This window comes from Diplodia seriata, assembly GCF_021436955.1.
Source record: "Diplodia seriata strain FDS-637 chromosome Unknown scaffold_7, whole genome shotgun sequence".
Taxonomy (NCBI): Eukaryota; Fungi; Ascomycota; class Dothideomycetes; order Botryosphaeriales; family Botryosphaeriaceae; genus Diplodia; species Diplodia seriata.
In genome coordinates, this window is record NW_027117314.1 from 25,749 (window position 1) to 51,589 (window position 25,841).

General features: G+C 56.8%; 9 protein-coding genes across 9 annotated transcripts; 4 read left to right on the plus strand and 5 right to left on the minus strand.

Annotated features, from left to right (window-relative positions):
* Positions 1 to 908: 908 nt before the first annotated feature.
* Positions 909 to 1,607, plus strand: SLS55_006792 (uncharacterized protein; the record flags this gene model as incomplete). Its single annotated transcript, XM_066778221.1, has 1 exon — positions 909 to 1,607. The coding sequence occupies one exon, from the start codon at positions 909 to 911 to the stop codon at positions 1,605 to 1,607; it is 699 nt and encodes a 232-aa protein (XP_066630658.1).
* A 404-nt stretch (positions 1,608 to 2,011) lies between these two features.
* Positions 2,012 to 3,127, minus strand: SLS55_006793 (uncharacterized protein; the record flags this gene model as incomplete). The annotated part of the gene is made up of 1 exon (XM_066778222.1): positions 2,012 to 3,127. The coding sequence occupies one exon, from the start codon at positions 3,125 to 3,127 to the stop codon at positions 2,012 to 2,014; it is 1,116 nt and encodes a 371-aa protein (XP_066630659.1).
* Positions 3,128 to 7,394: 4,267 nt separating this feature from the next.
* On the minus strand, positions 7,395 to 8,463 carry SLS55_006794 (uncharacterized protein; the record flags this gene model as incomplete). The annotated part of the gene is made up of 2 exons (XM_066778223.1): positions 7,395 to 7,861; positions 7,911 to 8,463. 2 exons carry the CDS (start codon positions 8,461 to 8,463, stop codon positions 7,395 to 7,397), a joined length of 1,020 nt encoding a protein of 339 aa, XP_066630660.1.
* Positions 8,464 to 11,221: 2,758 nt separating this feature from the next.
* SLS55_006795 (uncharacterized protein) lies at positions 11,222 to 12,248 on the plus strand (the record flags this gene model as incomplete). The annotated part of the gene is made up of 2 exons (XM_066778224.1): positions 11,222 to 11,325; positions 11,387 to 12,248. The coding sequence occupies 2 exons, from the start codon at positions 11,222 to 11,224 to the stop codon at positions 12,246 to 12,248; spliced, it is 966 nt and encodes a 321-aa protein (XP_066630661.1).
* A 790-nt stretch (positions 12,249 to 13,038) lies between these two features.
* Positions 13,039 to 13,898, minus strand: SLS55_006796 (uncharacterized protein; the record flags this gene model as incomplete). Its single annotated transcript, XM_066778225.1, has 2 exons — positions 13,039 to 13,060; positions 13,234 to 13,898. The coding sequence occupies 2 exons, from the start codon at positions 13,896 to 13,898 to the stop codon at positions 13,039 to 13,041; spliced, it is 687 nt and encodes a 228-aa protein (XP_066630662.1).
* Positions 13,899 to 15,017: 1,119 nt separating this feature from the next.
* SLS55_006797 (uncharacterized protein) lies at positions 15,018 to 16,654 on the minus strand (the record flags this gene model as incomplete). Its single annotated transcript, XM_066778226.1, has 2 exons — positions 15,018 to 16,504; positions 16,555 to 16,654. 2 exons carry the CDS (start codon positions 16,652 to 16,654, stop codon positions 15,018 to 15,020), a joined length of 1,587 nt encoding a protein of 528 aa, XP_066630663.1.
* Positions 16,655 to 17,547: 893 nt separating this feature from the next.
* SLS55_006798 (uncharacterized protein) lies at positions 17,548 to 19,541 on the minus strand (the record flags this gene model as incomplete). The annotated part of the gene is made up of 5 exons (XM_066778227.1): positions 17,548 to 17,672; positions 17,732 to 18,145; positions 18,201 to 18,452; positions 19,378 to 19,406; positions 19,522 to 19,541. 5 exons carry the CDS (start codon positions 19,539 to 19,541, stop codon positions 17,548 to 17,550), a joined length of 840 nt encoding a protein of 279 aa, XP_066630664.1.
* Positions 19,542 to 20,260: 719 nt separating this feature from the next.
* Positions 20,261 to 22,118, plus strand: SLS55_006799 (uncharacterized protein; the record flags this gene model as incomplete). Its single annotated transcript, XM_066778228.1, has 6 exons — positions 20,261 to 20,435; positions 20,491 to 20,643; positions 20,703 to 20,889; positions 20,942 to 21,029; positions 21,079 to 21,789; positions 21,849 to 22,118. The coding sequence occupies 6 exons, from the start codon at positions 20,261 to 20,263 to the stop codon at positions 22,116 to 22,118; spliced, it is 1,584 nt and encodes a 527-aa protein (XP_066630665.1).
* A 339-nt stretch (positions 22,119 to 22,457) lies between these two features.
* On the plus strand, positions 22,458 to 25,629 carry CHL1 (ATP-dependent DNA helicase chl1; the record flags this gene model as incomplete). The annotated part of the gene is made up of 5 exons (XM_066778229.1): positions 22,458 to 22,611; positions 22,978 to 23,141; positions 23,193 to 23,843; positions 23,898 to 24,584; positions 24,646 to 25,629. The coding sequence occupies 5 exons, from the start codon at positions 22,458 to 22,460 to the stop codon at positions 25,627 to 25,629; spliced, it is 2,640 nt and encodes an 879-aa protein (XP_066630666.1).
* Between the last annotated feature and the right edge of the window lie 212 nt (positions 25,630 to 25,841).

The window sequence follows — 25,841 nt, forward strand, 5'->3', positions numbered from 1 at the left end:
CCACTATTGAGTTGGCGTTAAACGGCTCACCGCCCGCATGGACCCATGGAGCCTGGAGTTTTGTTCCTATCAATTTATCCCGGGCCGCAGAAGGATCACCAGGGACCTCGATGTTGGGGATCTCGCAAGTACCCACAGTCAATGTATCAGTGTCAACTCAAGCAGTAAGGGGCCGTGTTGAATGTACTGGGTACCAGGGACTGGATAACACGTCACGTTGGCTTACAAGAAGGGACCTAGCCAACCATACCCTTTGGAACGCTACCACTATCCCGGAAGGTGTGAAGACTGGATACGAGCCGGGCAAAGACCAGGGACACTGATGGACACAACCTTTCTTGCGGACGGCTTTGGGATTCAGTGCTGTGCGAATGGGTCCACTGATGATGCAGCCCGCTCTGCTCTTGGATACTGGTCACCAGATCGTTTTGATGGCGACTGGTTCCCTTTCGTAGCAACTCCCTGGCCGATGAATTTCACGTCCAAGTGGATACATGGAAGATCCGCATCCGGAATTGGCCGTCGCATAGAAGATGCTAATCATCCGTGGTCGAAGTATTTTATGTACACCGAGATTCCTTCCATTCAAGCTCTCCATTGCATGCCGATAGTCGAAACTGCTGCAGCACGCATTAGGGTCGACGCAAACAGTGGCCAAGTCTACAACTTCGATATCGAGGACGGGATTGTGAATGCAACAGAAGCATGGAGCGACGCTTTTGTAAAACACGATCCTTCAAAAGTTTACATGCTTGACGATGATCATTCGAATGGTTTGGTTCTTGTGAACTATACCGTGAGGTACGTGAATTACTGGGTCCACTCCGCACCAGATACTAAGACTAAGCTTTTCCAATTGCAATAGCTACGGCGTGCTTTTCCTAAGTGCGCTCATTGCAACGACAACAATGAGCAGCATAGGAATAGGAGGGTACGCTCCAGTATACCTCCAGGAGGATCTCGATGACAACACCTTCACCTTTCGCGATCCAAGTAACGGCCTTAATCTAGATTTCATGACGTACTCCATGTACTGCATAGCAAAAAGGAACCCGGAAACCTTGCTTGATCCATCCATCATGGAAGAGCATGTGAAAAAGACGTTTTCAACTTTCTTCCAGTACTACGTTAGGAACAATCTCTCCATGATGACTGGCGGTTCAGTCTACCAAGCCATCAACACAAGTCTCCCGATTGAGACATCGCCTGTGAATGATTCTCTCACCTCGAACGGAACCGCAGCGGTACCACGGCCCATATCATCAACGAACCGGACGGCAATTGCGGAGGTCTCTACGAGGGTGGAGCTGCTAAAGATGAACGTAGCAGCAGTATGGCTTAGCACTTCCATCCTTGTCTGGCTTATAGCGACCACCATCATTGTGGCCGCGCTACAGCGACGCTATCTGAAGAACCTGGATCGCAATATTGAGTGCATCGGTGACGTCCTCGTTCTGGTTGCAGGAAGCGATAAGCTGTTGGATCTTGCACAAAAAATGGAACCGAAAGACTTGAAATACCAGAAACAGACACAGACGAGGCTGGGTTGGTTCGAAGATAGCAGGGGAACGCGACGATGGGGCATTGAAGTGGTGGACGAAGAATAACATGGTAGGGGCTCGGGTTCGATATAGCTCTTGTATCGACCTCGGAGTTGTGATGACGTAGAGGGGCTTGTTGACGAGGGCAGCTGCAGCAAATTGGACAAGACGGTGGGCATGTATCTCTTCCTTTTACACTATCTGCCGGGATGCCGTCTTCGATTTTGGAGTTTGCATTATCTCTTTAGAGTTATTGGTATCCAATTTCTCTTAAGACTTGTGGAGGAGATGCTCGAACCGCCAATACGGTCATCTCCTCTGGTGGTCATTAAGCTGAATGTACTTTTGAGAGAAGAACGAATGTTGCGTGCCAAGCAATTTCAACTCGGGCTTATCGCTCCAGTGCCCAAGTTTATGTATATCTCGTCTTGTCATGTCCTATTCTATTCTATCACTGCCCCAAGACCAGATCAGTTGCACCAGGGTCGCACTTTGAACGGCAGAGACACCTTGCCAACAACGACTTGGGCAGTATTCAACCGTTTCAAATGGTGGAAGGCGGCCAACTGCTGGCGCATCTCGGCCGTCCCAATCTGCAGCTGTTCCAGAATCTCGGCCACGACAGCATACAGAATCTCAATGTTCCCGTCCTCGATCTTGACCGCGATGCCGAGCGCACCTTTGGCCCCCAGCCGCCGGGTCTGCTCCGACGCCCTCACCCCCACTCCATAACATCCATCCGCACCAACCTTGCCAATAAGCATCCCGCCAAACGCCTCCATCAAGACGGTGCAGAACCGGCCCTCCCCGCCCACCAGCTCCGGATAGCCCACCATGGCGTCAAAAACCCTTGCCATATCCCTCGTCCTCTCCCCAACACCACCACCCGCCCCCTCAACCTCATCCCTCGCGCCCGCAAACCTAGCATACATGCCCGCCAACGCCCTCAACGGCGCCGCCGGCGCCGGCAAGTTACACCCGTCGAGCGCCCACCTCACGTCCTCCCCCCCTTCCTCCCCGCCTTCCACCAGCGCCTCAAACACCTCCCTCACCCTCCCCTGCATGGGGCTGTCGGCTTGATGATACGCGGCGGCGTCGGCACCCAGCGCCAGCGCGCCCGCCAGCATGCCGACGTGCTTGCCGCTGCAATTATTGCACAGCGGGCCGGGCACGAAACCGTCTTGCGCCCACGCTCTGGCAACATCCGGGTTCAGGGGCGGGTGGCCGCCGCACGCCAGGTCGGACTCGAGCAGTTCGGGGCCGGCCTTGGCCAGCATGGCGGTTGCGCGCGCGACGTGCCGCGCCTCGCTGCTGTGGGAGGCGCAGGCCAGCGCGAGGTCGGCGGGCGTGTAGGCGTGGCGGGTGAAGGCGCCGGTCGAGAGGATGGCGACGGCCTGCGCGGGCTTGGCGGCGGAGCGGGCGAGCGTGAGGCGTGAGGCGTCGCCGAGGCTGTAGAGGATGGTGCCGGTTGTGCCGCAGACGATGGCGGCGTGGATTGAGTGGCGGTTTTCGGGGATCCCGCCGCGGTCGCTGAGGGCGAAGTCGTTGGGGATGGTGGGGGCGGGGGCTGTGGTTGTTTTGGTCATGGTTAAGGTGACGGTGGGTTTTGGGTGATGTTTGTTGTTCTTGTTGCTGATTGGTGCGGAGGGGCTGGTGGAAGGAAGGGCGGCGGGGTGGTGGGGATCGGTATGTCCGGGGTTTGGACAATGATGATGTTCGTTGCGTGGTCTTTCTTCAAGCTTTGCGGGGAATTTGGGTTTTATCTGGAATGTAGTGGAAGTCGGAAGAAGGTTTTGTGAATCATTCTTAATCACCGGTACTTACCTTATCGAGGAGTGGAATTGGTGTGTCATGGCGGTAAGCGCGCCGATGCAGGGATATCTCCACCAGTGATTGGTGACAGCCGATCCTCGTGGTACATCCCTGGAGACACGGAGAAGGCTCCGTTTTTTGTGCTTCAACCATGCACGGCTACAACAATTCAATCTGTTGCTACATTCATATGCGTTGAAACCTCAGTGGAAGGTCTCTACAAGAGTAATTTTAGCTACATGACGCTTAGCTGTAGATCTTTGCCTTGCTTTCAACTAAAATTTGATCTCAGACAGGCATGAAAGGAGAGCTGACGTAGTCGCGATTTAGTCCAGCGCGTATATAAAATCCCGTATGCTCACTACTACTGTACATTGTCATCCGTATCCCTTTCTAACGGCGCTTGGAAGCACGCTTAGCATTCACGCAATCATCACCCTGTTTTTTTGTCGAAATGCTGAGAGTCACCCCCCACTTTGCGCCCGAGGAATCTGCCAGCTGGCGAGTTCGTGCCCGGCGGCTACTCTGGCGATATTGGCGCCGACAAATCCTTCTGGCTCGACCGGGGCAACACGCTCGGCTTCGACAGCAGCGCAGACTTCACTCCTCAGTTCCTCGGCTACCGCCGTCATTTTTCCGACGAGCCCCCTTACGGAGCTGGAGATCTCCACGACGCATTTACTCGATCGAGGGCGCGGCCGAGTCGGTGAAGATGCGCGGTCCGGACAGCGTGTGGGCGTAGTAGTGGAAGAAAGATGCGGATCAGGCCTTTATAAAAACTGTCTTTGGTAGTGGAGTAAGGAGGGGAAGGTCTATTTTGTAATGGATATTGATTGGATTTTTCTCCGACGCCCTTGTCTTATGCGATTGAATTCGATGTATTGTGCTAAAGTGCTACGAATATAAGAAAATGACGATGCTCCAACAAAGCAGCGCAGCGCTCTGACCTTCCAAAAACAATACGCCACCAACCTCAAACTCAAGCAATCCAAGCGTCACCGTCAACGTACAACCTCTCCCACCCCACCCAAGCGCCTCCCTGCGTCAAGCCCCGTCCCCGTCCCAGCGGTCATCCGCCTCACCGATATCAATGCCAAACCTCCTCCCAGCCTCCCCACCATCTCCGTCCGCCCACCACCCCAAGCTGAAAGTAGTCTCTTCGAAGATGCTCTCAGCCCGCGCTTCCATTTCCCGCCACGATCTCCCCTCCGCGCCAGCCGCGCCATCACCCGCCTGCGATCCGTCGTCCCGGACGACCTCGTTCCGCAGCCTCTCCACGAACCTGCTTCCCACGAACAAGCTCATCTTCGCCGCGATGCTGCCGGGGTCTTGGAAGAGGATTTTGGTGCTGCTTCTGCCGCCGGATTGGCGGCGGGTGCAGATGAAAGAGATCGAAGCGCAGGAGACCATGAACAGGAGGAGTCCGCCGAGAAGGTGTGTGGAAATGGCGCTTTGGACGAGGCGGAGGCGGTTCTTGTCGTCGATGACTGTGGCGGTGAGGTTCGACAGGAAGTCGTGCAGATCGACCAAGTTTCCTTCGTCGTCGGTTGAGTCCGTAAGACCGCTGGTGTTGGTGCTGCGGTATAAGCTGTTGATATACTGGGCCCATCGGCGTGCCATGAGGCGTTCGATGGCCGGGATGAGAGTTGAGTTGACGTTGGCCTTGTCCACCAGCTCTTCGAGAGGAACGCCGTCGCGGCCCCAGACCAGTGCTTGGAAGAAGGGGTCGATTGAGGAAGAATTGGCTCCGGCTGGTATTAAGTCTTTGGGTAAAAGTTGATCTATTGAGGGCAGATAAACATGTCTCTCAGGAGTACTGAAGGAATCCCCATTGCGGAAGAAGAATCGAGCTGAATCTTCGACGGGTTTCGGCGGGTATAGACTGTCAAGTCGATACACAGGGTATGTGAGATGTACGTCGACATAAAGTGCCTCCACGTAAGGCATACACCGCACCACTGTTAAATCTCTTATGGCCCTTCCGACCTTTTTTCCTACTGCAAGCCACGCGTTCTTACTATTGGAACAATTTAAATCGTCGCCCCTCGACGTCGCTACGAAGCCATCCATATCTGGTATTATAAACGAAATCCATGCCTGTTCTTTGGTTTTGTTAGGGCAAGGGATTTGAAACAATGAATCCTGCAGATCCTCGGTTTCTGCAAAGAACTCCGGATAACAACCAGACTGCAGCCGAACAGCTGGCAGGCGTGCGGTTATTAGTAATGCCGATGTTGTATTCGGGAAGTCCATAATTGTGTCTTCGTCTATATGAAACGTCGGAAACGCCAGTTGGTCGTAGGTCCATTGCGGATAGGACACGTTGTCGAAGGCAATAAGGTCGCTAATTAATAGGTCTCCGAATTGATCTCCAAATTTCTAGCCCACTTTTGTGCTGTTAAAATTAGGGTAATTCTCGTGAAATGCCGTCCAGTTAATGTCCCCAAAGTAGAACCAGCTGTTAAGCTGTATAGGGATAGTTCGCTTAAGACGACCTACTTCGGTCGCGAAGAGCCCACTAGTTACGATTGGGGTGATAGGGCCAACAACCGAGGTAGCGAGAACGATAGTAAGTACGAATCTGCGTTTCCCAAGGCTTTGAGAGATTGCGATTATCGTTGGCGTTCCGAGCAGATTAAAGGTTAATGCCGTTAATCCAGCATGGCCTTTCCGTAGAGACTGATATAGATGTAGGAGCCTTGTTGAGAATTCTAACATCGTGAAGCTAAACGCTATAAGGGATAGCGTGAAAGTGGGCATAAATGCCCAGGCGTATTTTTTGTAGCCCTCGAGAGATACGTTAGCAATACCGTGCCGGCTAGAAGAATACTGATATAAACTCTCGAGCACTGCAACTACCACTATTGGAACTATAATGGCATTAACACGGAACCACCGTGACATTGCCAGTGGTTGCCAAGTACCAGAGTCCTCCGCTGACTCTTGTCTGAGGATATGGGACGCGTCGGCTGAAAGTGAGGTTACTAAGAGTTTTTCTTTTCGGGGCGACAATGGAAGGCCGTGACTCGAGGGGATCTTCTTAGTCTTCTCCGGCAAAAGACGGGTATCGTGTAGTAGCCCTTCTAGATGATGGCTCTGTGCGAGGACCAGTGCGTGAGAGAACAAGGACATATGCCGGAGGTTCTGTGGGAGAAAACGATTCATGCTTAAAGCTGCACTTGCGAGGATCATTATAGAAAGCAAAGCTCCTAAGATTCTAAGAGATAACTCTTGTATGCAAAGCCGTTCCACGTTTTGAGTGATGATTCCTGTAGTGGAATGGTTTGCCGATACCTTCTTCCCACTATGAGCCCATTAGTATGTAAAGCTTGGAAATATCTGTTGCGAGACATTTGATATAGTTTGGGAGTTAAGATGGTGGTTTAGATCAACACCAGGGTGTGTTGTGTTGAGTAGCTTGAACCATGGCGTCCAAGTGGCATCCACCGGCGTATTGGCATCGTCCGATTCTAAGATCCAGGTCGTTGTATTGTAGCCACCATTCATTGAGTCGACAATGCTAGTAGTGATATCCGCTGGAGTTGCATCTAGCGACAAATGTTCCTTGATTGACTGAGAGACTTTCAGAGAGAAGTTATCGGATGAAGCCCGCGTAGTGTTCACGGCGGTTCGTCGAGTCCGAGAGTATTTCGGGCCGCATATCGCGCCTACCAGATCCCGTAAGCGGGGAGACACGAAAGAATCATCCGGAGAAAACTCCATTCCCATGGTGCCCTGATAGATGAGAATGCAAAGTTCTTCTTTCGCGTTGTCTGAGCATCGAACTGCGTGGGTTGCGCTTTGCGTCCGCCTATTCAGGGTCCAATAATTCACGAAGAAACAGTGCCTATGGATTGAATAGGAGATGCTCTTAAGCTCAACTGGAACACATGTTTTAAATCTCGTAGTGGCATTTCCGAAGAGTTTGAGTTCGTCCGGATCAACTAAAAGGTTCCACTGAAATGGCTCGCAACTTAGATTGGTGGTGAATACCTCAAGATCCGCAGTAAGTGTTGCATTATTCACTGGAACAGGTCAGTTTTAATTGCATGAGGGCATGCCAGTAACCCTACCTCTTTCAATGGATGCGAAGGACTGAGTGGCTTCCTCAGGAGATGTTCCGGCCGGGTAGGAAGAATTATACTGCTCAATTGCCCACAGCTTCGGCCCAACCGTCATGTCAGTTGTTCCGTTGTTGTTCAGGAAGTCGAAATGATCGAGAACAATGAACTCCGCTTGTCGGTCAATGTCTCGGTACTCTAAGCGGAGCAGGCCTGTGGAAGCAATTGTTGCCAGCTGTAGGATTATGGTCCCGGAGACGACTAACGCTACTGAGTAATGTGACCGTCGAAGAGACTTGACCAGAATTTCGTAGATTGGCGCAGTAGTGTAGTTGAGCATCAAGCTGTCCTTCGTAACAGTCTCTCCGCGTTGGAGCTCTGTCCATGGCGTTGCTTGTTTGATCTGGAATTCCATCCGAGCCCAGAAGATGGCAATGACGGTGAGGACTGGAGTATGGTTAGAGCCAATGCCAAACACAGCGATGAGAATGCCTACCGAAAGTGGGCCCATAGGTCCATAGGTAGTGCGCACCTTGCTCGACGGTAGCGATTCCGGTGTAGCGGTGAGAGAGGTAGTTCAACAGTTCCAAGGAACCAATCATGAGGGCAAACATGCCGGCGAAGCTCAGCAGGACTGACCGTCTTGGAGCGAACAGAGCCCGAGAGCCGTCTGGGAGCTTCACCTGGTACACTGAGGCTGTCCTTTCGAGCTCCCCATTTGGGACGGGTGGAGATTGAGTTTCCTGTGGTCGTTGTTCTTCCTCGTCTGAGCGAAGCTCGACACTGGGTTCCTTGTTGACTGGGACGCTCGCTGCAACAGGGTTTCTGGTTACATCGCGCTGAAGGTTGCCGTCATCAGCGATGTCTGTCTCCACGATTTCTGACTGTCCAACTCCCGTGGTCTCGTGAAGCTCAAGGCTATCGTGGCTCTCATCGTCCGTTGCTGGAGGGATGACTGTGGTTGCGTTCGATTCGTCAGTAACATCTGAGTCGGGCAACTCTGATGGACTCTCGCCCGACTGGCGCTGCGACTGACTGCTAACGCTCATGATGTATGTAACAGTTCGATGTTGATTGTGTTGGAAGGCTGATGAATTGGAAGTAAGATCCCAAGGCAATGCTACAAGTTTCATTTTTGCGACTAGTTCGTTCCCTCTTATCTGCCCAAGGTGATGCAAGGCTATGGTACGGCCCCTTCATGCGTTCTCATTTATTTTTGAGGTGGTGTATTGATCCGCAGCAAGGTCCGACATCGTGAAACGTCGTGCCTTGACAGTGGCCAAGCAAAGTCGCACATAAACGGTATCACAAACAACTTAATGTTGCATCCTGTGGGGGTTTCAGCTGCGATAGTAGCCTACGTGCCTGCCCGTCCCTCAGACAGTTACACAACCCAACCCTTTCGTCGGAAAGAATGTTGCCGCCTGGCCGCCTTCCTTCCTGGTCAGCCTCGCGAACCAAAATCTCTGTGTAAGAGGGAACACAAGGCTGGCCAAATATACTGCAGCCGACGCCTTTTCCGTCTGGCTGCCCAGCAATGGTGAAAAGTCTGCCTTGTCACCTTGACCCGTGTCACCCAAACCAACACAGTGCACGGCGGCTGAAGAGCTGAGCGAGCTACTGAGCAGGCAGCGCACACGGGTGGTTACAAGCGTCGAGGCAGTCGCGGGGTTGGAAGAGTCGGGGTCGTGGTGCGAGGCGTAAGCTGATGGCAATGGAGGCCATGCGTAGTCGTTCTCATCTACGTCCATAACTATCGTGATACCACTTTGAGAGTAGGGACTTGTTGTAGCTGCAAGAATGACACAGTGGACCTTACCATCACACTATGACGGTAACGACATGGAGTCTCCCGTCCCTCGTTACGTGGTGTCCCTCGTCTCGAGGGCTACTAACACCCCGCAGACGAGGCTCAAGATTCTTTACTGCATCAGTCCCCGTACCACGGTTGAAACAACAACATCGGCTTTCTTCAAATTCATCATGTCGCTACTAAGAGCCTGTTCTAGGACTGCACGACGGGCAGGGTTGCGGCCAGCCGTAACCCCGCGCCGACCCCTACCCTCCCTCAAACATCTCTCTACGCAGACTGCACTGCAGCGCCCAAACGCCGGGAAGACGCCCCAGCCAACGGCGCCCCGGCCGGCTGACCAGCAGAGCAACAACGCCGCACCGGGGCCGACATTGCCCTTTTTCAGCCTCGCCGGCAAAACGGCCGTCATCACCGGCGGAGCGCGCGGGCTCGGGCTCGCCATGAGCCGCGCGCTGGTGCTGAGCGGCGCCAACCTAGCAATCGTCGACATAAACAGCAAGTTCCACCTCCCTTTCCCCCTGCCCCGTCAGGCGATGCTCACAGCGCAGCAGAGGACGAAGGCGCCAAGCAAGCGCAAGCCATCACGGACCTCTTCGCCGCGACGAACCCAGAGCGGAAGTGAGCGAATCCCACGTTTGCTTCACGGAGCAACGGCCGACTGACTGATCACCCGCACGCATCCGCCAGGCCACCAACCGTATCCGCGCACTACGCCGACGTCTCGTGCGCGGCCTCCGTCGACGCCTCGCTCGCGTCGATCCTATCCCAGCACGGCGGCGGGCCCATCACCAATCTAATCGCGTGCGCGGGGTACTGCGAGAACGGTCCGGCCACCAGCTTCACTCCGGCGCGGGTGAAGCGGCTGCTAGGGGTCAACATCGAAGGCACCTACTACGCCGCGACCGCCGTGGCGCGGCACATGATGGCGCGCAAGGCTTCCGGGGGCAACATGGTGTTCGTGGGCAGCATCTCGGGCAGCGTGGTCAACGTGCCGCAGGCGCAGGCGCTGTACAACGCGAGCAAGGCGGCGGTGCGGCACCTGGCGGCGAGCCTGGCGGTGGAGTGGGCGGGGGCGGGGATCCGGGTGAACTGCGTGAGTCCGGGGTACATGCGGACGGAGGTTGCCATGTGAGATGGATGACCCTTATCGAGTAGTGCTTCGAGAGGTCGCGTTGTGCTGACGTGCGTTGGCGGTGTGTAGGGATGCGCCGATCTTGAGGGAGAATCCGGGACTGAGGGCGGAGTGGGAGGCGAAGATCCCGCAGGGGGTGATGGGGGAACCCGAGGATCTGATGGGCGCGGTGGTGTTTCTGGCGTCGGATGCGTCGAGGTATGTTACCGGCGAGGAGATCAAGGTTGATGGGGGGTATACCGTGTGTTGAGCGTGTCTGTGTGGTATGAACTGTCGTAGGGTATGTTTCGGGTTGCTATTCGCTCTACGCGTATCTGTTGGAGCGGAGTGCTCTGCAAGAAATGAGAAGTCGAACCAAGCTTTGGAGCCGCACCTTATCGATCGACAGTACTACAAGGTGTGCATGTCGTGTTCAGCCCTCGGCTCGAGAGCAAGCAAACTATTTATATCTTAACTGCGCCAGGGTTTCCACGCTAGGCTCAAAGTGTCACCCGCGACTTCACGCGTACTTGGCCACGTCCCGTATGATCTCGAGAAATTCGTGGACTTGGCGGTAGGGATTATAAGGGCGGTAAGCGTTCTGCCACCAATCAAACTCTTAAGATCTTGCACGGTCGCACTCGAGGACACTGTTTCATTAGTGACAGAACGCTTACCGCCCTCATAATCCCTACCGCCAAGTCCACGAATTTCTCGAGATCATACGGTCGCTTCTGTTCGCTGCCGACGCGTCAAGACATCCATCATGAGCGTAACTTTTTCAAACGCTGCGCGCCGCTGCTGGCAGCCTCGCCGGCTCGGGGCTCGCGTGTCGTCTCGGCCAGTCAGCCAGAAGACATACACGCTGAACACGGGCGCCCAGATGCCCGCCATTGGCTTCGGCACGTTCCAAGACAAGGACAAACAGGAAAGCGCCGTTTACCATGCGCTCAACGCCGGCTTCCGGCACATCGACACGGCCTATGCGTAAACCATGCCCGATCCAGAAACGTACCGGTAGGCACGACTGACGCATCCTCTCGCACAGCTTCCGCACCGAATCGGCCGTGCGAAACGCGATGCGAAAGGCCGGGGTGCGTCGAGAAGACGTGTTCTTGACGACCAAGCTGTGGTGCACTTGCTTCCACCCCGACGATGTCGAGACCGCCCTCGACCGCTCCCTCAGGTTCCTCGGCACCGATTACGTCGACCTCTTCCTCATGCACTACCCCTGCGCCTGGAAGCGCGGCACCACCAGAATCTTCCCGAAGATGAAGAACCACGGCTCCAGGCCCATGGGAGACACGAAGTACATTGACACGTGGAAGACGATGGAGACGCTGCCCAAGGACAAGGTGCGGGCAATCGGCGTGTCGAACTTCAGCCGGGGCGAAGTGCAGACGCTGCTGGACGAAGGCTCCGTGGTGCCCGCCGTGCACCAGATGGAACTGCACCCCTACCTGCAGCAAAGGGCCTTCGCCGACTGGCACCGCGCGCAGGGCATCCACGTCACGCAGTTCAGCCCGCTCGGCAACACGAACCCGTACTACCGCAGCATCTGGTGGGCGACGGGCAAGGCCGCGGGCGCGCGCCTCATCTACGACCCCGTCCTGGTCGACGTGGGCTGGAAGCACGGCAAATCCGCCGCGCAGGTCGCGCTCGCGTGGGGGCTCGCCAACGGCCGCTCCGTGCTCTCCAAGAGCGTCGACGAGACGCGCATCCGGGAGAACCTCGACAGCGACTTCGCGCTGGACGGCGAGGATGTGGCGAGGATCGCGACGCTGGATCGCGCGCTGAGGTTTAATGACCCGAGTGCGGCTTTTGGGTGGAATCTGTACAGCGATCTGAAGGGCTCTGGCCGTTCCAGGAAGGCGTCAAGGCCGGCATGGCGGCCGTCATGTGCGCCATAGGGCGCTTGGGCCAATGATGCTGTGTAGGCGTGGGTGGGTCTATTGATGTCGTTCGCCGATAGAAAACCCCACGCAGTGACGTCGTCTCGAGGGCACGCCACCCCCGCGCCGATCCTCGGGTCAAAGCCGCCCGAGCATCGCCCTCGTGCCGATGTCAGTAAGAAATTTGGCTTGTCTTTTGTTCATCAGAAATTCAGTCGAAGTCACTTATGGGTAATGGCGACTTGTACGGGGAAGGAGATGACGCTGTCAAAATCGGTGTTCAACCTTATGTAATATGCTCCATTTATGAACATTGAAACTCAATCAATACAAAGTTAAGATTCACTCTATAGTCCTGACCCCTACCGCCCTTGATTCCGTGTTCTCGGGGACCTTGTAAAGCATGCCATCCTTCGCTTCAGCCAGAAGCTTTTCCAGCTCGGAGTTTGGGAGCAGCTGAGCATCTTCCCCCAGTTCGAGTCGGATAGCTCTTGAAAGATCGAGTACGGCACGATAGATTCCCAGGCGCCGTCCACGCCTTGCTAGTTGGCCCTTTCTTCTCGTTTCCACATGCATTGCGGTCAAGATTGCCGCCCAAATATACGTCAGGATGATGATAACGAAGAAAAGGAGGTAAGAGAAGCCCCACTTGTATTTATTGGAACTTGGCCGACAGTATCCGCCTTCTTCTAGGTACTGGTTCGAATAATGAGTGCCGTTCAGATCATAGCCTTCATTCCGAGTCATCGTCAGTGGCGGCGCATTCAGTGATGTGTCGCCGAATTTGCTTGGTCCGCCCGTAAAAGTGTTATTGTCTAGTAACACGCTGTCTGCAAAGAGGTCAGCTTTGACGCAATTGCTTTATATGCCTGCACTTACACTGCGTAGTTCGGTTGAAAAAGTCGGAGTCAGCCGTTATGCATGCATTCGAGTGCAGCTCCGGTATCCTGTCGCCGTCTTTGATGATAAAGGAGCAAGGTTGGAAATCACCCGGCCATGGTACCGTCGTACTTTCGTCGTCGAGTAGCGGTACACAGCATCCTGTAAAGTAGTATATCCCGTGGCAGCGCTAGCCAAAGTTGGAAACGAAACGATGTAGAGGCTCGTGAGTAGCAGCCCGGTCGTGACTAGTATGATGCGCAGATTGCGATTCGCTTTCGGTCGTTGGCAAAGGTCCTTGGAGATTTGAGTCATGGTGGAGACTGACACGGTATCGAACGCAACTGCAGCGTAGTACGCGTATGTTGCGGATTGAGTCTCCATGGAGTAAAGTAGGACGTCGGTGAATACAGGATACGCGATAAGGCCGAAGAGGAGCTGGCCTCCGCGACCGACGATCAAGTCGAAGGCGATGTCGATTCCTTTCGCTACTGCGAAATCAAGTGAACCGAAGCCCAGGGAGATGGCGAAGATGGTCCGTGGATCCCACGGACTGGTTATCGTGGAGACTCTGAAATTTCCGTCCATGCAGGTCTTGAAGCCGACAGCCGAGAGATTTGGAAGCACACCAATGATGATGGGAAGACCTAAACATAGACAAGAGAGAAGGGCGACTGTAATTCCCTGAGCCTGAGCGTATAAGAAGTTGCGGAAGTTCTGTGGCGGTAATTCATCCTCGTCCTGAAGACTCTGCTCCTCGTCCATGTTCCGAAGTGGAATTTGATCCATACTTGTGAAACAGTTAAGTGGAGAGAATCGCGGATACGCTTTGAACAAAGCAAATGTCCTTCAAGTAGTAGTTCCAAGAGCGACTCTTCGCTTAGATAAACAAGGCAGACTCCCGGGCGGTATGGTCACCACTCGTGTGTTCAGAAGAACCTCCAACGATCGAGCCAATTGAAACCTAAGATAGGATGGGGCGACTACTTAATGTAGGAAACTACTTTAGTGTGGCTGAGCGTGTATGACCTATTTTTAATAGCAAGGCTGTTGGCCCCCACCAAGCATCCAATCAGACAACGATGCCAATGCTTATCGCGGGGCCAATGTTACTGCGATAATGCATTTCCAGGTATCTTGAATCAGGCCAGGCGATCCTGAGTGCCTTGGTGGCTGTGTAATGACGTAGTACCCGAGTCCAGCTACTTGCAATGCCCTGAAACCGTAAACCGATGGCACTCAACACTTAATATCATATATGTCTCCATTGCGTGATCCAAATAACGCTTTTCGAACTCAATCTCGCAGTTTCTTAATCGCATAGCCGACCACCATCTCTGCTGCGGCCGACCAGACTCTCGGAATGCGTGGGGAGATCGCTCTCGGGTGTCAGCTTATGCCTTGGCTCATGGGAACGGCCATGAGGCTGAAATAGGAAAATGGGCAGCGCTGACAGAGGCTTTCAATGGCCTACCCCGCAGCCAATATGGCTGAATAACATGTTAGAAAAAAAAACGATGAGGGGCGGGCATTAAGCACGTCAAGTGGGGGGTTGTCCGGGGCGCGGAGGCGGCTGAAAGAATGGGCGTGCGGCATTGCGCTTTTTTCAGTAGGACGGTTCGGAGGCCGGAGGTTGGCGTGCAATATAGATAGACTCAAGACACAGAACACGAGACACTATAGCATCAAGAGTATATTTTGCTTCGTCACCCGACTTACACCGTCCGCCTGTCTATCAAAAACCCCGCGGGGAGACCATCCCCTCAGGAACCAGCCCATCAATCTTCCCATCATCAACAACAAAACAAAACAGATTTCCTATCCCCGCTAAAAACGCCGAAATGCGCCAGCCACCATCTCCAAGTCGCCGTACGTCGCCATCATCTTCTCAACCAAAAAGAAAAAAAATCAAGCCTCCTCCTTCCCCGCAGCAGTGAACTTCTCCCTCAACCACACCTTCACCGGCATATCCTTCAGCAGCCAATTCATCGTCTCCTCGCGCTGCATCTCCCAGCTCGGACTCGGCAGCGCAAACTCGTACCTATGCACCATCGTCGCCAACACGACGGCCTGCTCGAGATACGAGATGTTGCGGCCGATGCAGCCGCGGGCGCCGGCCGAAAACGTGATGAAGTACGGCTGCAGGGCCTTGCCGGCCTCGCCGAGCCAGCGGTCGGGAATGAACGTGTCGGCCTGCGGGTACACCTTCTCGTCGCGGTGCGCGACGAGGGCGGACATGGCGACGGACGTCCCGCCGGCGACCCAGTCGCCGAGGATCTGGGCGCCCTCGGCGGGCGTCTCGCGCGGGAGCCCTTGCGGGGTGGGCGGGTGCAGGCGGAGGGATTCGTCGAGGCAGGCGCGCATGTAGGGCAGGTGCTTGACCTTGTCGTAGGGGGCGACGACGTCGTCGTCGTCGAGGGCGGCGTCGAGCTCCTCGCGGACCTTGCGCATCGCGTCCGGGTTCTTGATGAGCTGGTACAGCACGTTGGTGATGGCGATGGCGGTGGTGACGGAGCCGGCGTTCATCATGATGGAGACCTCGGCGACGATCTCGCCCCACTCGAGGTTGTTGGGGTGTCCGTTTTTGTCTTCCATGAGGGCTTGGAAGAAGTCGTCTTGCTTCTCGCCGCGCTCGTAGCGCTCGAGGCGGCGCAGCGAGAGCTCGGGCGGGATGCCGTCCCACAGCTTGCCGTTGGCGCCCATCTTGTTGTAGCGCGGGATGAGGTTGCTGAGCTTGTCGAGGACTTTGTACCAGTCGTACGACCAGACGATGTGGGACTGCTTGCGGGCGTTGTCGTAGAGGCACTCGCGGAAGTGGCACGTGTAGCTGGTGCCGTCGGGGCGGCGCACCGTGATCAGGTCGTCGCCCGTGTCGAGGAAGCCCAGCAGCTCCGAGAGCCCGATGTCGGCGATGGCGTCGAGCGAGAAGAAGTTGGCCCACTTGCGGTAGTCGACGGTGAGGTCCTCCGGGTTGGGCACCGTCTGGCCTGCGGGGAGCGGCGCGGTGCAGCGCTTGTCGAACTGCTCCACCATCTTGGCCGTCTTGTCCGCCACCTTGTGCTCCCACTCTTCCAGGTTCTTGAGCGCGTAGGCGGCTGAGAGCACCTTGCGCTTGCGGGAGTGGTCGGGCTTGTCAATGACATCGGCAAGATGGTAGTGCGAGCCCGAAGTGACGAGGTACTGGCCATCCTTGGTGCACTTGGTGCCGTGGCCGTAAATGTCCTTGATGGCGCGCGTGTCACCGTACGACAGCGAGTTCGGGCCGATCCGAATGACGGGGTGCTTCTTGTGCAGCTCAACCATGTGCGTAGACCGGGCGCCACCGCGTGCCAGGAGCATGAACGGGATGTTGTACATGCCCGAGAGCGGGTGGAGGTTGGGGTATTTCCGGAGACCTGATGGTGGTTAGCGGCGGTACTGCTTAGCTCAGCCTTGTGGAAAGTACCTTTGGGGTCACGGAAGTACTCGAGGACGGGGTAGACGACAAAGTAGCCCAGCAGGCAGACGCCCAGCAGGGCCGCGTACGGAGCGGTAACGGGTATCATTGTGAATGGAGAAGTAGATGAGAAGACAATGAGCACTCGCTGGCTGGTGGGTGAAGGGCGCTGCTGTCGTCTTCCTTATATCCCACCAGTGCAGCCCCACGGGGTCGCGCACAGTTACTCTGCCGTTGCACGCAAACCGGAAGGCGAAATGCCCCGCGGCTTTGCCAGTCCGACCAGAATGGGAAATTCACATGGCGGATGGCGCAGTTGGCGGGGGCGGCAAATGGAGAAAGTTGCCGGACTGGGCTTGACAGGGGGAGGTTGGACCGGGCAGCGCCGCCCATGATTGGCGGTAAGCATGGCCAAGGCCGGACCGCGATCTTTGCCCTGCCGAAGAGGGCCAGATCGGGGCGATGGCTTGCTTTGCGGGGTTTCCCCACAGCAAATGCCCCGCGTTTCGTGACGTGCAGGCGGAAGAAGTTGCCAAAGTTACGACGTTGGGCAGTGTGGTTGAACCCTTAGCCACCCCGCCGAGGGAAGAAGTTGCAAACGCTGAGTGCCCCGCGACTCTTGTTTGGACCTCCGGTCAGCAGTGATTTCACACATGTGGGCCGGCATTGCTGCTTACGGAAACCCGCTCTACGTTCCCCAGGACTCCCTCAACGTTGCAATAATCCGCGAGGACCGCCATCCAATCTTCTTCTCCAGATCTAAAAGGAACTGCACCGCCCCTTCGCGATCTCTTTCGTCCTCGAGATACGACCCGCCTGCCGGGCGTCAGCAAAGGTAACTCGTCCGTTCCCCCAACAGAGTACTCACACGTGCAGAGTATGTGTGACGCATGGAAGGTTGCGGCCGGCACGCCCTCGTTGCTGATGGCAAGCCCGATGACGATGCGGAGGTGTTTGACGATGGCGGCCTGGTGACGCTTCAGTGTCCGATTCCGCACGCTCTCAACACTCCTGACCCACCTCTGCAGCTTTGCGAAGCTTGTGGCTACCGAAGCCCAGCCGCGACAGGCGCGGGTCGAAGGTGCCCAGCAGGATCTTGGACAGGCTGTAGTATTGCTGCCCCACCACTGATTCCGTCCGTCAGTCGCGAGGGCAAGTCGGCGCGGCCGGGCGCCTATCTGCTTACCGTGTGCGGGCCCCGTCATCCAAATCTCCGGGAACGGAACCGTCTCCTCGCGGATCCACAGCGGCCGGAAGTGCCACGGCTTGCTATCGTTCCACGCCTCCACCTTCGCGTCCAGCTGCTCCCACCGCTCCACCGACTGTACCTGGTCGGGCCGGGAGGAGTAGTCCAGGATCTCGGCGAAGATGAAGATCATCCTGTTCGCCCATCCGCTCGAAGTGTCTGCATGGAACGAGGGCGACTGCCTGTAGTTGTCCAGATCGACGTTCAAAGGCTGTCCCGTTGTCAGCGCGACGTATATGTCCTGCCGCAGGAAGATCCACGATGCGGCCTCTCCGAGCCCGCCCAACGGCACGAACTTCGCGATCGAGTTCAGCAGCCGCGTGCCGCCGTACAGGTGGCACTTCTCATCAATGTCTGGCCGCCGATCAGCCACGCAGGAACGCCGGTTTCGGGGGCACGTGCTTCCTACCGTCCATTTCCTCGTACAGCCGGAGGATCACGATGGCGGCGAGGAGGTTCTCGTCCAGCGCACCGAGCGGGTCGTCCAGAACGGGGATCAAAATCCGCAGGCACTCGCTCATATACTCGGCGGAGCTAAAGTCCTCGACGCCAGACACCCGGGCCAGGTGCCTGGAGGCCAAGGCCAGTATGGCATTGGCTATGACGGGATAGTTCAAGGCGCGCTGCGGCACTTCTGTTGAGAAATGGAATTTCTCGTCGCCTGCAGGGAGTCAGTTCGGCGAAACGCTGGGCGGACATTGGGAAACGCTCACAGCAATCGACCTGCCAATGAATTAGTACGCCGGCCCACTGTTGTCGCTCGTGTCGGGCAGACTTACCCACGCTCCAAGATGCTTGACAAAGTGATGGAACAGACGCGCCTCCTCCTCGCTCCGCAAAGGCCACTCTGTCGATGGCTGGTACAGAGACGACCGCCAGTAGCTCCCGCCTGAAGCAACAGTTGAGCCATCGCCACCGCCGGGAGTGCCGGAGCTGTGCGCAACGTCACTTCTGTTGCCGAAGGGGGAAAACGGTGAGGCAATGTTGATGCCATCCAGCGGCTGGCCTGGCGAGGGCGCGGTAGCTGCGGGGATTGCCGTTATGGCCGAGGCAGTAGTGGTGGTGGTGGTAGGCGCCTCGCGAAAGACTGTCGCGTTGGGCACGTGCTTGGAAGGTGCCCCTGGCCCGCCGCCCGCTTGGGGTTCGTCCGGGCTGAAGCCAAGGCGCGAGGGATACGTCACCGTCTGGTCGTCGTCCAGATCCTCAAGGGTGGTGGCGGGGGTTGCGAACGTCACTGCAGGGGCTCTATTCAGCCACTGTTGCACGGCATTGGACGGGGGACCGAGACGAGAGGACCTACCTGCGGGCGGGACGCGCACCCACACTTGGCTCTTTTTCCAGCTCAGCTCGTAATTCCGGTCGGCGTTGTCGTCTGCTGCCGCTCTCTTCTCACGGACCGACGTCACGGCCCGGAATCGGATGGTGATGCCGCGACGACACTCTCGCCCGGACTTTTCGCACCGCTCGCAGCTGGTGCACCCCGGCTGCGTGATGCCTGACGTGATTGGTGAGCGAACAGGCACACAGGCTCCCAGAGCCGGCACCGCGTGCCCGGCTGGGTCGCGACGGGCCGCAGGTTAACGTACATTTGAGGTGCCGACGCTTGCACTCGTGGCTGGGCAGGGCGGATGGCGTCAGCTAAGGCAGTGCGATGGCTGGGAGCGGACGACGTTGAGGCACGGGCGCCTGGTGCGGGAGAAGAATGCCCAATTGGCGACGAAGGGACCTACCAGCCTCTGCTTGTTCTCATGGTTGTTCGTGGAGTCGCGGGCGTGCGCCGTGGACGAGGCAAGAAGGCCCGGCGGGACGGGCATGAGTGGTTATACTTGGTCGTGGCAGGAAACCATTCCCCGAGCAGAAGAGCCGACCGGCGGGGCAATTTTGCTGCGAACCGGTTGGAAAAGCGGGGAACTGCGAAGTCATTGCCGCCCGCCGATGGGGCATCTTGCTCCATGCGGCTCCCAGCCGGGCCTCCTGCTGCTCCCGATCAGCGAACGGCTAGCGCTCCGACTCGGCCAGCCTGGTCCTCGGCCCGTCCGTGGTCGAGGCGTCTCTCTGCGGTCGAGGCGTCGCTTCGCCGGTGCTTGGGCTGGCTGCCGAACGGACTGAGAGCCGGCCGGAGTCTGCCGCAGCCAATCGTGTGGCAGCCGATGTCAATCACGGCGCGGACTGAGGCTGAATCGCTGCTGGGAGCCATGTGGCTGCGGCGGGGCCCTTGCATGCGGAGTAGCTGCCCCGTCACACTCCTCATGCACGACCGGGGCGAGAGCGTCCCCGTGGGGTTGGCGCCGCGAAACCTGGGGAAATAGCCTTGTCGCTATGCCGGTAGACAGACGCACGTATGCCATGTATAAATAATCCGCTGGGTCCACTTTACCCACCATCAACACTCGTCGGGGATCAGCAGCTGTCCTCTGCTTACCTGCCTATTCTACCTCGTTCCTATTACCTTTCATCCGCGACGCCGCCATGAGTTCAGACGAGAAGAACAGCATCTCCGCAGAGAAGCAGGAAGATGTCATGCACATCGAGACCGTCGGCGATGTCGACAAGTTGGGCATCGACGACTCCATCGAGGAGACAGAGTGTGGCAAGATGGCCTGGTTCATCTCCATGGCCGTCTCGACTGGTGGATTCCTGTTCGGTCAGTCACTGCCACTGCATGGAGTCGGGAAGCGTGCTGATAGGGGTTCTGCTAGGCTACGATACCGGTGTCATCTCCTCGGTACTCGTTACCATCAATGACGACCTCGGCCAGAAGTTGGCTTCCCACGAGCAGGAACTCATCACCTCTCTGACCTCGGGCGGAGCGCTGATTGGCGCCATCGCTGCCGGTACTACCGCCGATAGATGTAAGACTCACAGCCTGACGAGACGACAACGACGCGGTGCTGACAAGTGGTGGAAACAGATGGCCGCAAGTTTGGAATCTACCTCGGTTGCCTCCTCTTCATCGCCGGATCCATCATCCAGGCCGCGGCATTCTCCCTGGCACAGATGAGCGCCGGAAGGTTTATCGTTGGTCTCGGAGTGGGCAGCGCCGCCATGATCATCCCCTTGTACATCGGCGAGCTTGCCCCGGCAAAGTACAGAGGAAGGTATGCAGTGACACCGACCGCTACCACCAAGCCGCAAGCTGACATGTTCAAGGATGATTGCTTTCGACAACATGAGCGTGACATTTGGACAGCTTATCAGCTACGCGTTAGGCGCTGCCTTCGAGAACACGGCACATGGGGTGAGCAGACAGAAAACGCCTCATCTTGACAACAACTGACCTTTATCAGTGGCGATACACGGTCGGAATCGGCGCTGCACCGGCCATCCTCCTCGCCCTGATGCTGCCAAAGTGCCCTGAAAGCGCCCGCCAGCTCATCGCGCACGGCAAGCTCGACGAGGCAGCCGTGGTCATCCGCAAGATCTTCCCCAAGGCAACGGACAAGCAGGTCAAGGACAAGGTGCAGCTGATCCTGAACTCGGTGCACGAGGTGACTTCGGCGCTGGAGGACAAGACGCTGTGGTGGCAATTCAAGCAGCTCTTCACCGTGTCGGCCAACGCCAGGCCCCTGATCAGCACGTGCGTCGTCATGGCGGTGTCGCAGCTCGGCGGGTTCAACACGCTGATGTACTACTCGGGCACGCTCTTCGGGCTGGTCGGGTTCAACAAGCCGGTGGCGGTCAGCATCGTCGTGGGCGCGACCAACTTCATCTTCTCGCTCGTGTGCATCACGCTGCTCGACCGCTTCGGGCGCCGCATCGTGGTGCTCGTGACGTGCATGGGCATGTGTATCTCGCTCGTCATCGCCGCCGTCGCCTTCAGCTACATCCCGATCAACAAGGACTTGGTGGTGGAGACGCGCGAAATCGGCTGGCCCGGCATCCTGGTGCTGATCACCATCATCTGCTACGTCGCCTTCTTCGCGTCCGGTGTGGCCACCATTTCCTGGGTCGGCACCGAGTTGCTGCCTGTGGAGGTGCGCGCGCTGGGTACCATGGTGGTGAGTTGTTACCCCCCCTCCCAATCGCTCTGAACTCTGGCTGACGATGGAACGAACAGAACACGGTTACTTGCTGGGGCTTCAACATCGTCATCGCGTCGACGTTCCTGTCGATGATGAAGGCCATGACGGCCAGCGGGGCGTTCGGCTTCTACGCGGGCATCTGCTTCTTCGGCTGGCTGTTCCTGCTTTTCGGCTACCCGGAGGTCAAGGGCCTTCCGCTCGAGACCATCCGCGACGTCTACACCCACGGGTTTGGCGTCAGGTACGCGGCGAAGCTGCAGAAGGAGAGGAAGATTGCGGCCAAGTCCGGCCGGTCGCAGGCGTGAAGGTTGGCGGGACGAGCAGCCGTGTAAGGGCTGAACAATCTGGACGTGGATTGGGGATGTGGTAGAGAGACAGGCCAGGCGCTGGCCGTCACGATGTTTGTCTTCTTTCTGATGTCAATATACGAGATTCCATGAGTAGATGCGAGAAAAGATTATTCCGTCATTGATTTGTTGAGGCGCCGGGTGAGAGACGCGAGTGACGCGAGTGAGGCACCCGCCCGGTAAACGGTAAAACGTCGGAAGTGAGGGCGTGACTGCGCGTCGCGCCAAAACGCGTCCACCGTTGCCTCTTCACTTTCCACTCGACATCCTCACACTCCTCACTGTCCTTCCGCAACCATGGCGTCAGATGGAGCACCTGCCAACATCCAGGCGGCTATGGAGCGGAACTTTCACCACCCATACGAGCCCTACGAAATCCAGAAGCAATTCATGAGCGCTCTTTACGAGTGCATCGAAGACGGAAAAGTCGGCATCTTTGAATCGCCGACAGGTGGGCTTCTGTGAAACGCCCCTCCTCTGACAGTGCACTGATTGGTAATGCAGGAACGGTGGGTCCAAGTTCCACCCCCGCCCATCTCACCCACTCGTGAGTTTGAAGCAAACCAATGTTCCGGAAGCCAGCAAAAGTCGTTGCCGACCTTCCCGCCGCTCCAGCATTTGCTAAATTCGGACTTTGCCTCCACGACCATGCCCTAACTTGGTTTGTGACAGGGAAAATCTCTGAGTCTCATCTGCGGGTCTTTGACCTGGCTACGGGACCACAAGCGCCGGACCTTTGAAGATGGTCTTGCCACCGACAATCTTGGTGCGTCTCCATTGTCCTCCTCAAAGTGCCCCTTCACTAATTCCCCCCAAGACGAAGATGAGCCGGCATGGATGCTAGAGTATGCTCGTGAGGAGAAGCGACGCACTGCCTTGCAACAACGCGCAGACCTGGAAGACAGGCTCGCCAAAGTGCGAGCAAAGGAGAAGAAGTTGAAGGAGAGATATTCAAACGGCGAGCCTCACTTCAAGCGACAGGTACTCTGACCGCCATGCCTACACATCCCGCCATTGTACTTACCTGGCCAGAAAACTGCTGCCGCTGACCCTGATATCGACGACGACGATGAAGCCCGTTTCATACTCGACGACTATGAGAGCGATGATGAGGTCGGCCAGAAGGACAAGTCCAAACGAGATCCTGACTCTGAGTACTCGGCTGAAACTCAGGCCCTCATGAAAAAGCTGGGCATGCCAGTCGGAAAGAAAGACGGTGATGAAGAAGCTGAGGCCGTGGACGAACTCAAAGTCTTTTACTGCTCTCGAACACACTCTCAACTGTCTCAATTTTCTGGCGAGCTACGGCGCGTCAAAATCCCTCCGGCAATTGCCCCGCCTGCGCCAAGCGGTGGACCCGAGGTCAACATCGACGGGGAGGTCGGAGAAGCTTTTAAACACCTCACCTTGGGATCTAGGAAAAACCTCTGCATCAACCCGAAGGTCCAGAAGCTCGGGAGTACGGCGCTCATCAATGAGAAGTGTCTTGATCTGCAGAAGGCGGGAACCGCTGCGGACCACAAGTGCCCGTTTCTCCCAACAAAAGAGACGGAGGCGACTGTGAATGACTTTCGCGATCACGCCTTGGCCGACATTCGTGATATTGAAGACCTCGGTGCCATTGGCAAGAAACTCGGCATCTGCCCTTACTATGCGTCGCGGCCAGCTGTTAAACCGAGCGAGGTGAGACACGCCACTTTAAACACGGTCTGAACATTCACGCTAACCAGAGCCTAGATCGTCACACTACCATATCCACTATTACTTCAGAAGACCGCTCGGGAAGCTCTTGATATCAACATGAAAGATCACATCGTCATCATCGACGAAGCTCACAACCTTATGGACGCCATCAGTGGCATCTACTCCGTCTCTGTCTCCCTGGCTCAGCTGCAACGTTCTCGTGGCCAACTAACTACCTACCTTCAGAAATTTCGAAACAGATTGAAAGGGAAGAACCGGGTATACGTCGCACAGACAGTCAGATTACTTGACTCTCAGGTCGGATACCTACAGGGTATGGCCGCCCAAGCCAAAGAAGACGAGGGCGTGGTGCAAATTGGAGACCTCATGGCCGGCAAAGGTGTGGATCAGATCAACCTCTACAAACTGTTGCGGTATCTGGACGAGAGCAAGCTTGCACGAAAGGTTGACGGGTACATCGTCTATGCGGAGGAACAGGAGAAGAACAAGAATGAAGCATCCCGAAGTGTTGCTCGGTCCTCTATGCCGGTTTTGATGCACATACAGAGCTTTTTCTACGCACTCCTCAACCCGTCGGACGAAGGCCGCTTCTTCTACGCCAAGAACGATGAAGACCTCGGACCATGCCTGAAATACATGCTCCTCGATCCCACCCACCACTTTCGCGAGATCGTCGACGACGCTCGAGCAGTCATTCTCGCCGGCGGAACCATGTCGCCCGTAAGTCCCTCCCTTGCCGCCTCCAACCTCAGAACCTCGGCTGACAGACCAACCACGGCAGATGAGCGACTATTCAGAGCACCTCCTCTCCTACCTGCCGCCATCCCGCATCATGACGCTATCCTGCGGTCACGTCATCCCCCCATCCAACCTGCTCGCCTGGCCCGTGACGACGGGCCCCAGCGGCGCCCCGTTCGACTTCACCTACTCGAAGCGCAACACCGAAGCGACAATCGTCGACCTCGGCGCGGCCCTGCTCACCTTCATCCGCAACATCCCCGACGGCGTCGTCATCTTCTTCCCGAGCTACGCGTACCTGGACCGCTGTCTCGAAGTCTGGAGACGGGCAGCACCGCCACCCCCCTCGTCGTCGTCGTCGTCAAACCCCAAAACACACGGCCAGGCGAGGACGATATACGACGCGCTCGCTTCCGTCAAGCCCGTGTTCCACGAACACAAGAGCAAAGCGACCAACAGCACCACCACCCCGAGCCCCTCCGCCAAACAAGCAGCAGCACCAGCAACAGCACCGACGACGACGCAACCCAGCACCGCCACCGAAACCGTCCTCTCCGCCTACACGCACGCCATCACCACGGGCGGCCTCAACGGGCGCGGCGCGCTCCTCCTCGCCGTCGTCGGCGGCTCTTTATCCGAAGGCATCAACTTCAGCGACGCGCTGGGGCGAGGTGTCGGGGTGGTGGGGCTGCCGTTTCCGCCGGCGCAGTCAGCGGAGTGGCGCGCGCGGATGGGGCACGTGGCGCGGAAGGCGCGAGAGAAAGGCAAAGGGGACGGGAAGCAGGCGGCGAGGGAGTACTACGAGAACGCGTGCATGCGGGCGGTGAACCAGTGCGTGGGCAGGGCGATCAGGCATCGCGGGGATTACGCGGCGATTCTGCTGGTGGATGGAAGGTATGAGAGGGAGGGGATTAGGGCGAAGTTGCCTGGGTGGATTAGGGCGAGTTTGAGGAGGGGGGACGGGGTGGAGGCGGTGGGGAGGGGGCTGGAGGGGTTTTTTCAAGGGAGGCGCGGGGGAGGGGGGTGAGGGTTGGGTTGGGGTGGCTGTGGAGGCGGGTTTGGCATGTCCGTATGGCGGACTATGTGGGATAAGAAGCTGGTGTTCTTTTACAAGCTCGGAAAGGTACTACGATATCCTTTTTGGGTAGTGAGAATAAATATTCGCACGGTGATGTAATTTAGCAAACCAAACATGGGCATCCAGAGCAAGATTTACCTACCTAGGTACATAGCAAGATG